The sequence below is a fragment of the Hemiscyllium ocellatum genome, chromosome 30 (genome assembly GCF_020745735.1).
Source record: "Hemiscyllium ocellatum isolate sHemOce1 chromosome 30, sHemOce1.pat.X.cur, whole genome shotgun sequence".
NCBI classification, from domain to species: Eukaryota; Metazoa; Chordata; class Chondrichthyes; order Orectolobiformes; family Hemiscylliidae; genus Hemiscyllium; species Hemiscyllium ocellatum.
The window spans coordinates 39754536-39768304 of NC_083430.1; the positions used below are offsets into that span (position 1 = coordinate 39754536).

The following is a 13769-nucleotide window of genomic DNA, read 5'->3' on the forward strand; positions in this document are numbered from 1 at the left end:
AAATATGTCACTTCATATTTCTCTTCATTAAGTTTCGTTCGTCACAATCATTCAACCAGCCAATCTACGTCATCCTGAGATTTATTAGTATCCACCTCATGGTTTACAATACTTCCAGGTTTTGTCTCATCTGCAAATTTGAACTTGTACATCTAAATCAAATTCATTAATATACATCATGAAATGCAGCGGTTCAGTATATTTTTCTCCAATCTGAAAAACAACAATTTACTACTGTGTTCTGCCATTTTTCTAAGTTCATGGCAAGGCTGCCATTGTACCTAGTGATCCAGTGTCTTCAACTATGATCACAAGCCAAATATGTGGCACTTTTTCTCCTTGAATACACTGTCCAAAGACAGATCTAATCCACAACATCACAACATGCACCAAGAGTAAGGGAAGGAGCCAGTTTCTGAATCAAGCTCAGCCAGAACAGGGATCAAGTTACTTGCTGTTGGCACCAATTGGATGCACAGCATCCCTTCAGTCAACTGGCACCCTCTAGGAGTTCAAGTGCTTGATAACCTACACCTTTCCACTCATTTTACAACCTGGAACTGTGGTTAGTGTTGGTCAAGTAACTAATTTCTTTCCGGCACGTGGCTGACCAGGAATTTTCTTGTTTTCATCACCTGTCACTGGTACACAACCTGGGGTTTGGTCACATTATGATCACACCATCCTTGGCCATGAAGTCCTAGAGTGGGATTTGAATCTGGAGCTGCTAGCGCAGAAACAAGGAGACCACCAAACTCATCACGAGACCACCTCATGCAGCACTTTGTCTAAAGCTTTCTGCAAGTCCATATACACCACATCATAGTACCCTCATTAACCTACTTTGTTACCTCAAATCAAAAAACTTGCTAAATTTAGCTGAACATGATAGATCTTAAATCTGTGCTGGTTTTCCTTAATCTATCCTTGATCAAATGACTTAATTTTGCTTGAAGTTATTGTATCTAAAGATTTTTCCACCATTAAGGTTAACCAATTGGCCTGTAGTTGGCTGGGCTTATCCTTAGAATCTTTGTTTAAACAAAAGCACAACATTTCTCCAGGAAAGATTGGGAGGCTACAGCCAGTATACATTCCACTTGAGTTTCCACCATTAATTCCTCAGTCACTTCTTTGTATAGATCCCTTCTTGTCCAGGGGCCCCAGGAGAGAGCGGTGGGGGGGGCGGTGGTGGAGAAGGTGAAGAATCCTGAACAAATACAGGTTTGCTTGCTAATGCTCTCATTGTCTCATTGGTGGGAGCTTTAGTGGGATTGCACTAAGTGTAGTAATTTAACTGAATGTAACTTAAATCAAGTTATACCAAGGTAACTTAATTTTATTTGTTGAATTGTAGATCTTTTCCCCCCTCTCCTCAATGGTTTGTCGAGTAGAGTAGTAGTTTTTGTTTTCTGTTATTGTTATTATGTTACAAAGTTGTCACACTATTTTGTAGTGATTTTGTAAAAAATTACAATTTTTTCTCAATAGAAATATTTATTAGAAAAGTGTGTAAGTCCTACCCCGATTTGCTTTTCCAAAATGCCCTAGCTCACATTTATCTAAATTAAACTCCATCTGCCACACCTCAGCCCATTGGCCCAGCTGATCAAAATCCCGAGGAGCTATAGGGTAATCTTCTTCGTGGTCTACTACACCTCCAATTTTGGTGTCATCTACAAACTTACTAACTAGACCTCCTATGTTCACATCCAAATCATTTATATAAATGACAAAAAGCAGTGGACACAGCACCAAACCTTGTGGCTCACCAATGGTCATAGGCCTCCAGTATGAAAAGCAACCTTCCACCACCACCCTCTATCTTCTACCTCTCAGCCAGTTCTGTATCCAAATGGCTAGGTCCCCCTGTATTCCATGAGATCTAACCTTGCTAAGCAGTCTCCCATGAGGAACCTTGTCGAATGCCTTACCAAAGTCTATATAGATCATTACTACCACTGTTATTTTTTTAAAAAAAAACCTCAATCAAGTTTTGAGACATGATTTCCCAAGCAAAAAGCTACGCTTACTATTCCTAATCAGTCCTTGCCTTTCCAAATACATGTACAGAGGAACCTTGATTATTTGAATGACGCAGGCAGGGAGTATTTTGTTTGGATAATCGAATGCTGGATGACACATTTTAGCCAAGCACTGGGACCTTGTGATCTGGTCCGGATAATCTGAAATTTGGATAATTGAGGTACCTCTGTAAATCCTATGCCTCAGGATTCCCTCCAACAACTTGCCCACCACCGCCAGGCTCACTGGTATATAATTCCCTGGCTTTTCCTTACCACCTTTCTTCAATAGTAGAATCACGTTAGCCAAACTCCAAGTCTTCTGCCACCTCACCTGTGACTATTGATGATACAAATATCTCAGCAACAGGCCCAGTAATTACTTCCCTAGCTTCCCACAGAGTTCTAAGTTACACCTGATCCACTTTTATGCGTTTCAAGACATCCAGCACCACCTCCTCTGTAATATGGACATTTTTCAAGATGTCACCATCTATTTCCCCACATTCTATATCTTCCATGTACTTCTCCACAATAAACACTGATGCAAAATACTCATTTAGTATCTACCCCATTTTCTGTGGCTCCACACAAAGGTTGCCTTGCTAATTTTTGAGGGGCCCTATTCTCTCCCCAGTTACCCTTTTGTCCTTAATGTATTTATAAAAACTCTTTGGATTCTCCTTAATTCTATTTTCCAAAGCTATCTCATGTCCCCATTTTGCCCTCCCGATTTCCCTCTTAAGTATACTCCTACTGCCTTTATACTCTAAGGATTCATTCGATCTATCCTGTCTATACCTGACATATGCTTTCTTGGTTTTCTTCAACAAAATCTCAATTTCTCTAGTCATCCAGCTTTCCCTACACCTAGCAGCCATTCCTTTAACCATAACAAGAATATACTGTCTCTGGATTTGTGTTGTTATCTCATTTTTGAAGGATTCCCATTTTCCAGTCGTCCATTCACCTGCAAACATCTGCCCCCAATCAAGGTCTTGCCTAATATCATCAAACTTAGCCTTCCTCCAATTTAGAACTTCAACTTTGAGTTCCAGTCAATCTTTTTCCATCATTATTCTAAAACTAATAGAATTATGGTCACTGGCCCCAAAGTTCTTCCCCATTGACACCTCAGTCACCTGCCCTGCCTTATTTCCTGAGAATTCTAATCTAATCTAATATGTCAAGTTTTGCACCTTCTCTACTCTGTGCATCCACATTGTGAATCAGAAGATTTGCTTGTACACACTTAAATTCCTTTCCATCTAAACGCTTAATTCTATGGAAGTCCCAGTCTACGTTTGGACAGTTAAAATCCCACACCATAACCACCCTATTTTTCTTACAGATAACTGAAATCTCATTACAAATTTGTTTCTTGCTGACTATTAGGGAGTCAATAACACAATCCGAGTAAGGTGATTATCCCTTTATTTCTCAGTTCCACCCAAATGGACTTCCCTGGATGTATTCCCAGAAATATCTTCCTTAAGTTCAGCAGTAATGCTGTTTATCAAAAAAAAAGCCACTCCCCCTCCTGTCTTGTCGTCCTCTCTATCCTTTCTATAGCATTTGTATCCTAGAACATGAAGCTGCCAGACCTGTCCATCCCTAAGCCACATTTCTGTAATTGCTATGATATCCAAGTCCCATCTTCTTAGCCACGCCCAGAGTTCATCTACCTTCCCTGTTAGGCCTCTTGCATTGAAATAAATGCAGGTTAATCTATCAGTCCTATGTTATTCTCTGCTTTGGTCCTGCCTGCCCGGACTGTTTGACTCGCTCCTTTTCCCAACTGTACCAGTCTCAGATTGATCTCTTTCCACACTATCTCCCTGGGTCCCACCCCCACCTCACCTCAAGTTGAAGTCCTCTCGAGCAGCTCTACAAACTCTCCCTGCCAGTATATTAATCCCCTTCCAATTCAGGTGCAATGTATCCTTCTTGTACAGGTCACTCCTACCCCAGAAGAAATTGAAATTATCCAAAAATGTGAACCCTTCTCTCCAGACATGGAAACTATCCCTAACTATCTCCCACATTCGACAGGGAGCGCATACCACTCTACTCAAAGCCATCTTTGCTTCTTCACAATCTACAGACCCAGAAAATAGCACCATCTTTTTGTTCTAAAAAACCATGCTCCCGGCTAACTTAGTATTTATAGTTTATAATTTTTAAATTTAATCAAGAGACAGATCTCAGTAAAACATGTAATCAAGAAAGAACATACTCTACTCACTACTGTAGAACTTACAGCACGATTACACTTATGTACTTCTGTTCTTGTGCTGTGAGCTCTCCCACACACGTTCCTCCAAGGTCAGCTGTGAATTTTGCTTTTTGTTACTTGTTCCTAGACGCACTCCGATGTCCAGCCACTTCTCGCAATGGTTTATTTTACAAAGTCAACTCATGATCATTAACAAATTGTAATGTATTTGCAATAAAACATTATGACACTGCAACCAGTAATCTTCTGGGACACAACGATATCTCAAATTAGTTTTAACAAATTTAACTGACTGACCTGGTTGTCAGCAGATAGTGTTACTGTTTCCTGTTCTGAAGTCACATTGCTTTCGTTGTCAGCAAATCTGTAAAATGTAGACAGAACTGCTAATGCAGAAATAACTTCACTGCAGCATCAGTTATGCACTGCACATTCTCATTAGCATCACATTTGGTACATAATGTACCATTTTGCAAATTTATATTTCTCAATTCTTATCCATTTCCCACTCCAACCTCTACCTGGAATTCCTGTCATCTTTAATTTTACTGCTATTATAATATTGGGAAAATGGCTGGCATTATACAGTGTCTACATGCCCAATGTGGTCATCCTAATTATTAATTTTAATAAATTTTAGACTGGCACACAGTTACAGAGACGAAGACATTCAGTCCAATCAATCTAGCTAACTGCAGGAACCCAGGTTTACCGTCTTGCTATTTATTTTCATTTTTTTCCTTCTTCAAACTAAGTTACTTGTAATTTTGATACATCATATTTGCTTACAAAACAGAATAGACTCCACGTCAGAAGGTAAAGTTCACAAAGTCTTGTATTTGACCAGCTGCGCATTATTATCTTGGAAAGAGGTTAAAATACACAGATCATTTCCGTGAAATATTACACTTTACATTTGTCTTTGTACCTTTCACGAATGTCTGCTTGTTCACAGTCTATTACGACCATTCTTGTAATCTCTTGTTCAGAACTAACATTCTCTAGCTGTTCTACCTCTTGATCTTCTTGCTCATTAATGATGGTCTTCTCTTCATTAATTGTCACTTTTTTCTGTCTTTCACCTGTAAACAACACAAAAACATGACTTTAACAAAATCGATATTCAATTCAAACTCGTTAAATCTGCCCAAATTAACATCAATCTTAAAGATATGGTTTAAAGGGGCTCTGTAGAAAGGTTGATTTTGCTCCGGTTCCATGGAAATAACTTGGAGCAGCTTTAGAACAAATAATTCTCAGATGTGGAGAGCAGCCTGAAAAGATTCATTTTAAACATTAGATTTCTGTATCCACCAACATCTTTGAGAACACATGATACACAGTATACATTGTGGAGAAACTGCCACTTTCTGCAAATTACAAATAACACCCCTTTTGTTATTTTTGCTGAGTAACTCTGATCCACATCACTATATTTACACAGCACAATGGTGCTTTGCTTGTCAAAACAATAAATCTATCACATAAAGTAAACTTGTTCATGTATTAAACATCCCAAGATGTACAAACATATTTTGACACCAAGTAACAGAGTGGAGATTAGGAAAAGTGACCAAAAGTTTGATCACAGTTAGTCTTAAAACGTCTTGAAGAAAGAATGATAATTGTATTGAGAGACCCATGGGAATAAAATTTCAAATCTTGTGGCCCAGGCAGCTGAAGGCATAGACAGGTGAAGCAATGAAAATCAGGGTTGCACAAGCAGCCAAAATTTAAGGGGAGCAGAAAGCTTAGGAAGCTTTCAGGAGTTTAAACTGATAAGGGGAAATGAGCCTGTGAGGAATTTTAAAACAAAGATGAGCATTTCAAAACAAAGGTTTTGCCAGATTGAAAACCAATGTAGATCAGCGAGCATACAGATGATGGATGAATGGGATTGGTGCAAATTCTGATACAGACAGGAGAGTTTGGGATGGGCTTAAATTTATGGAGATGGGAAGCCAGCCAAGAAAGCATTGTAGGTCTGAAGGTACTCTAGGTACGAATGAGGATTTCAGAAGACAAACTATGACAGTTCGTAAACACTCATGCACCTCTACTCCAACACGAATTCACAAATGAATGTGGAGGCTGATGGTACTTAAATAGCTCCACAGAGGCCAGAATCCTATTACCAAATCACCCTTTATTCCCTTGTTGTGACACTGATCAGATTAAATTACATACAGTGTGGAAACAGGCCCTTCGGCCCAACAAGTCCACACCGACCCACTGCAGCGCAACCCACCCAGACCCATTCCCCTACATTTACCCCTTCACCTAATACTATGGGCAATTTAGCACGGCCAATTCACCTAACCTGCACAATTTTGGACTGTGGGAGGAAACCGGAGCACCTGGAGAAAACCCACGCAGACACAGGGAGAATGTGCAAACTCCACAGACAGTCGCCTGAGGCAGAAATTGAACCCAGCTCTCTGGCGCTGTGAGGCAGCAGTGCTAACCACTGTTCCACCATGCCGCCCATTTCCCTTAGACAGTTCTCAAATTGAACAGGATACCTGACCTGCCTGTTCTTATCCGTCAGGCAGGGCTCCTGGATTTGACCTGATTAACAGTCCCAGTCAAGGAATTCATATTCCATGAGGTCCACCTGGCTGACCTTGTCACAATCATTACAAGTAAAAGAACCAATAGTGCAGCAAAATTTTCGGGGATGTACATAGGACAGAACTGGAGAAGGATAGAGAGTTACAAAGTTAGGAAGTAATAAGGCCATGAAGGGATTTGAATGCAGAACTCAAAAATCACCTTTGGAGACACAACTGCAAACCATTTTAGGAACAGTAGTAAGTCATTCAGCCGCTTGAGTCTATTCTGCCTTTAAAAGAGATTATGACAGATCTGTGACCCAACTCCATCGTCTTTCTTTGGCCATATCCCTTAATACATTTGTTTAATAAAAGATTATGATTTACAACTGATTTACCATGAATTGCCATCTGTTGAAGAGAATTCCAAACCTCAATCACCCTGTGTGTAGAAGTGCTACCCAACATCTCTCCTGAATAGCCTAGTTTTAGGTCTAAGATGCTGCCAGACCTGCTGAGTTTTTCCAGCAGTTTTTAATTTTGTTACAAAGAACGCAAGCTGCTCAACTTGAAACACCAAGTCTGCAACATTTTCAGAGGGAGGTCACATGATTCAGTTTGGACACAGGAGTCTGGCATATCTTGCCCAGAGTAAAAGCCTTTGTTCCCTCTCTCATTTTTCTCTGATATTCCTGGAGGTTGAGAGTTGAAAAAAAATCAGCAGAAGATTTCATCATCATGCTTGGCTCTTTAAGGAGAATATGAAACATACCATAATGTTCTCCAGAAAAGTGAATTCAGCCAGCCATAAAATGATTCAGGGAGAAATTCCAGTGCAAAATGTATATACGAAAAGTTACTTTGTCCAAATGTTAGTTTGTCATCTACCGATGATGAATTATTTCCTCCTGAATTTAACTGTTACTTAGTCAGAGAACATCTTAACAGGCTTTATGTATTTTCCTCCAAACATGGATATGGTTTTGTGAATGTTTTGTCAAGAAGGGTGGTTGTACATCTTTGCAGAGTTTGAATGTTTTACTAATAACCTTTATTCTTTGCACGAGTAAGTTTTGTTTGCAATACATTAGCCATTTGTTACTTAAGTGACCTTTCTGGTTTATTTCTGATACTGAGCTACGTACAGTCTAAATTAGCAATACCACCTTTAAATTGAAGGGCTCATGAAGGGCTTATGCCCATAACATCGATTCTCCTGCTCCTTGGATGCTGCCTGACCGACTGTGCTTTTCATCAGGAGTACTTTGCATCAGTATTTACTGTGGAAAGGGATATGGAAGATATAGACTGTAGGGAAATAGATGGTGACATCTTGCAAGATGTCCATATTACAGAGGAGAACATGCTGGATGTCTTGAAACGGGTAAAAGGTGGATAAATCCCCAGGACCTGATCAGGTGTACCTGAGAACTCTGTGGGAAGCTAGAGAAGTGTTTGCTGAGCCTGTTGCTGAGATATTTATAGTCACAGGGAAAGTACCGGAAGACTGAGGTTGGCTAACCTGGTGCCACTGTTTAGGAAGGGTGGTAAGGACAAGCCAGGGAACTATAGACCAGTGAGCCTGACCTCTGTGGTGGGCCAGTTGTTGGAGGGAATCCTGAGGGACAGGATGTACATGTATTTGGAAAGGCAAGGACTGATTCAGGATAGTCAACACAGCTTTGTGCGTGGAAAATCATGTCTCACAAACCTGATTGAGTTTTTTGAAGAAGAAGCAAAAAAGAGGATTGATGAGGGCAGAGCGGTAGATGTGATCTACATGGACTTCAGTAAGGTGTTCGACAAGGTTCCCCATGGGATTAGCAAGGTTAGATCTCACAGAATACAGGGAGAACTAGTCATTTGGATACAGAACTGGCTCAAAGGTAGAAGACAGTGGGTAGTGATGGAAGGTTGTTTTTCAGACTGGAGGCTTGTGACCAGTGAAGTGCCACAAGGATTGGTCCTCTACTTTTTGTCATTTACATAAATGATTTGGATGCAAGCATAAGAGGTACAGAAGGGAAAAATATATAAAACAAAAGACCTAAGGGGCAACTTCTTCACACATAGGGTGGTACATGTATGGAATGAGCTGCCAGAGGAAGTGGTTGAGGCTGGTACAATTGCAACATTTAAGAGGCATTTGGATGGGTATATGAATAGGAAGGGTTTGGAGGGATATGAGCCGGGTGCTGGCAGGTGGGACTAGATTGGGTTGGGATAGCTGGTCGGCATGGACAGGTTGGACTGAAGGGTCTGTTTCCATGCTGTACATCTCTATGACTAGTCATACAAGTAATAGGGTTACAATCGCAGATCAAAAAGTTAGGAATCCTTAAAGAAGTAACCTACCTCCTGACACCAAAACATTGTCCATCATCTACAAAATGTTATTCAAGGTAAAATGGAATACTGCCCACTTGCCTTGATGAGTGCAGCTTCCAGAACACTCAAGAAACTTGACACCAATTGGGACAAAGCAGACTACTTGATTTGCACTACATCTGCAAACTTTCACTGTCCACCACAGACAGACATTCAGTAGCAGCAGTGTATCACCTACAAGATGCACAGTGAAAATAAACCAAGTTTCTTAAGACTGCACCTTCCATAACCAGTACCAATGAAAGACAAGGGTAGCAGGTACATAGGAACATGACCAACAAGTTCCCCTCTTAACCATTTATCATCTCATCTTGGAAGTATGTTGTTGTCCCTTCACTGTCACTGGGTTGAATCCTGGAACTCTTTCCTTAAAAGCACTGTGGACCATCGTAAACCAAATGGACTGCAGTGGTTCAAGAAAACAGCTCACCACCACCACCTCTCAAGGGCATCCAGAGATGGTAAAATATTCTGGCCTGGCCAGGGAGGCACTTTCCCATGAAAGGATTCAAAAATTCGAATATTCTTAGGAGATGTTGTGATGCAGTGGCAGCATCCCTGCCACTGAGCTAGAAACTTTGGTTCAATTTCCACTTCAGGACTTGATGGCCATGGAACATGCTTTCAGAATTTGACCACAGCTTGATTACCAACTTGTAAATATGTATGGCAAGTGATAAGAATGGGAGAGTACTGGTCATCCATGCTTGATACAGTGGCATCTTTCAAGCTACATCCTTTGGTGACTGGTTAGCAATCCGTTCCAGAAAATTAGCAATGAAAACTGACATAATCACACGCTTGACTCATGCGCCACAAGATTCAGACTTGGAATCATTTAATACATCCTTTCTACACAGAACTGGAAGATCACCCTTAATAAATATGGCCATGCTCCTTTCTCTTTAGATCATTCTTTATCATTCATGAATACTTGCTATCCAGGCATGGTAAGAACCTATTTCTGGCCTTGGTTAAGTTATGTATTTGTTATTACAGGAACATCATTTTCCTATCTGTGGGATTCATGCCTGAGTGTCTCTAACCTCAATAGCTGCCCTATGGGCATTACCATTTATATAATGTAGTATTTCCTTCAACTTATTTTTTAAAACTTTCCCTAGCCTTGTTCTTGCATTTTTAGCATCTTTCTGATTATAACTTTTGCCCATTTTACTCTGTCCTTTGATCTCAGTATTGTTGCTTCTATTTTCTGGTTCTTCTTATTATACCAAATTAGTTTAAGCACTTCCCTGCAGTATTAGTTAAGCACTCAAGAAAACACTGCTCCCACGTTAATTTCGATGCAGCCTATCACCTTCTTCCAGATCCAAGAATCTGAAATTCGCTCAACTGCACCACTTCTCCAGCCACATATCAAAAAAATTGCTTCCCTGCACAATCTTCCTTTTACTATACTCACTACAAAATGCTAATGGGAGTAATCCTGAGATTACTATCCTTAAGGTCTATTTAAAAGTCTTTTTCCAAGCTCTTGACACTCTGCTGGAAGGATTTTCATACTTTTTCTACTTACCTGATTTGTTCTGGCTGTTCCCTTTCCTCTTGTAGGCTGGCTTGCATTAGTTCAGTGACACCATTTATTGTGACACCAGTGAGATCAACATACCATCTAGGAATTGCTTATGCTAATATAACAACCTGTCTATGCCCAAAACTATTAATTTCCTATTTCTACTCTTTCTTTACCCTTGTGTGAAGTTAAATCTCTCATGGTTCCAGGGGTTTTATTCTTATTGCATTTCTCCAGCATTGTCATTCTTCTTGGCATTCAAAACATGCAATGCTTCTTTGGCTATCCCAGGAGTAATTGGAATGTCCAAGTCATTTCATGAATTCACAACTTGATGTATCAAATGGGGACTATTACAGCAATATATTGAAAATCATGGCTGACCAGCAGCAAAAGCTAGTACAACAATCAAAATGAATCCAAGATAGAACCACTGAAGTTTACAAGATAGAAGGTGACTGACTGCAAAAGATAAAGCTGAACCATTCTAGGCAATCTTTGTCTCCTGCAGTGGACCCCATCATCACAAATGATAGTTTTCAGCCAATTCGATTCACTTGATATCAAGAAACTGTTGGAAGCACTGGATAGTGCAAAGGTTATGAGCCTTGATGACATTCCAGTAATAGTACTGAAGACTTATGCTCCAAAAAGTTGCCAATCACCCAGCCAAGCTGATCCAACACAGTTACAACACTGGCATTGACTAACGATGTGGAAAATCAACCAGGTTTCTCTTGTACACAAAAAATAGGATAAATTTAACCTGGCCAATTACTGTGCCATCAGCCAGTCAATCTTAATCATCAGTAAAGTGATGGAAGGTGTCATCAATTGTGCTATTAAGCAGCACCTGCTTAGTGACACCCAGATTGGGTTCTTACCAGGGCCACTCAGGTCCTGACCTCATTCCAACCTTGGTTCAAACATGGACAAAAGAACTGAATTCCAGAGGTGAGTTAAGAGTGACAGCCCTTGTCATCAAGGCTACATTCGACCAAGTGTGGCATCATAGAGTCCTAGCAAAATTGGAATCAATGGGAATTGAGACAACCTCTCTGATGGTTGGATTCACATCCAGCACACAGGAAGATGATTGCAATTGTTGGAGGTCACTCATCTCAGCTCTAGGATATTTCTGCAGGAGTTCCTCAGGATAGTGTTCTACCCCCCTTTAGTTGCTTCAGTGACCTTCCCTCCATAAAGGCCAGATGTGGGAAGGTTTGCCATTGATTGCACAATGTTCAGCATAACTTACGGCCTTGCAGATACTGAAGCAGTCCATTTTCAAATGAAACAAGATCCTGACAATATCCAGGCTTGGACTGACAAGTAGCAAGAAACATTCACACCTTACAAATGACAGGCATTGATTATCTCCAGTAAGAATCAGAGACAATCTAACCACCACCATTTTAATTTCAATGATGTTACCATCACTGAATCCCCACTATCAATATCCTGTGGGTTACTATTTACAAGTTGAATCTTTTGGAAACAGTAGAGACAGATGACATTGCCAGTCCGTGAGGGTGGCGTGGAGGCAGAGCGGAAGAGTCAGACATCGCAGAGAGCTGTGGTAATAGGGGACTCCATAGGGAGAGGAACTGACCGGGGTTTTTGTGGCAGCAGGCACGACTTAAGGAATGTGTGTTGCCTTCCTGGTGCCAGGGTTAAAGACATCACAGACAGAGTGCAGGAAATCCTCAAGGACGAAAGTGAAGAGCCAGAGATGATGGTACATGTCAGCACAAATTATGTGAGGAAGAAGAGGAGCAACATACTACAGCGGGACTTTGGAGAACTAGGAAGGAGGCTGAAAAGCAGGACATCCAGGGTGGTTATCTCCGGTTTGCTTCCAGTTCCTCGGGCTGGTGAGGCCAGAAATAGGGAGATAATGGACTTGAACATGTGGCTGGGGAACTGGTGCAGGAAGCAAGGATTTAAATTCTTGGATCACTGGGGTATATTTTGTGGTAAGCATAAATTTTACAAGAGAGACGGTTTGCACCTTAATGGGTTGGAGACCAGCATTCTGGCAGGCAGGTTTGCTACTGCAACACAGCTACATTTAAACTAAGTAGCCAGGGGGAGGGGACAAACTGGATATTTGAGAAGGAAATTGAAGGGAAAGTTAGAACAAGGGAAGTCAAGAAAGACAACTGTATCAATGAAGCAGAAAACTCAAAAAGGGATCATGCTGTAAAGTTGAGTGAAATAGGAGTTGATGGGAAGGGTGAGGGCAGTAACAAATTAAAAATACTATATATGAATGCACGAAGCATGAGAAATAAGATGGATGAGCTTGAGGCTCTTTTAGAAATTGGCAGATATGATATTGTGGGGATAACTGAGACGTGGCTTCAAGTGGACAGGGCCTGGTAAATGAATATTCAAGGCTACCCCTGCTATCATAAGGACAGACTGACAGGCAGAGGGGGTGGGGTGGCCATGTTGGGAAGGGATGATATTCAGTCCCTTGCGTGGGGAGACCTAGAATCAAGGAATGTAGAGTCAGTATGGATAGAGCTGAGAAATTCTAAGGGTAGAAAGACCCTCTCGGGAGTTATCTACAGGCCCCCAAATAGCAGTCTGGATGTCGGATGTAAGTTGAATCAGGAGCTGAAATTGGCCTGTTGCAAAGATGTTACTACAGTTGTTATGGGGGATTTCAACATGCAGGTAGACTGGGAGAATCAGGATGCTATTGGACCTCAAGAAAGAGACTTTGTGGAGTGTCTCCAAGATGGATTCTTAGAACAGCTGGTGCTGGAGCCTAGCAGGGAGAAGGCAATTCTGGATCTGGTATTGTGCAACGAACCAGAATTGATCAGGGACCTCGAATGAAGGAGCCATTGGGAAGTAGTGACCATAATACAAGAAGCTTCAACCTGCATTTTGAGAGGGAGAGTGTACAATCGGAAGTGACAATATTTCTGTTGAATAAAGAGAACTATGGAGCTATGAGGGAGGAGCTGGCCAAAGTTCAATGGTGCAATACCTTAGCAGGGATGACAATGGAGGAACAATGGCAG

At 41.0% G+C, this 13769-nt stretch overlaps 1 protein-coding gene across 2 annotated transcripts in view; it reads right to left on the reverse strand.

Annotated features, from left to right (window-relative positions):
- LOC132829900 (synaptotagmin-like protein 1) overlaps positions 1–13769 on the reverse strand; it is an 84918-nt gene that overhangs the window by 52284 nt on the left and 18865 nt on the right. For both annotated transcript variants that reach the window (XM_060847307.1, XM_060847306.1), the window contains 2 exons: positions 5189–5342; positions 4558–4624 (listed from right to left, as the gene is read on the reverse strand). In XM_060847307.1, coding sequence (XP_060703290.1) covers positions 4558–4624; positions 5189–5342 — 221 coding nt within the window. The remainder of the gene's footprint in view (positions 1–4557; positions 4625–5188; positions 5343–13769) is intronic.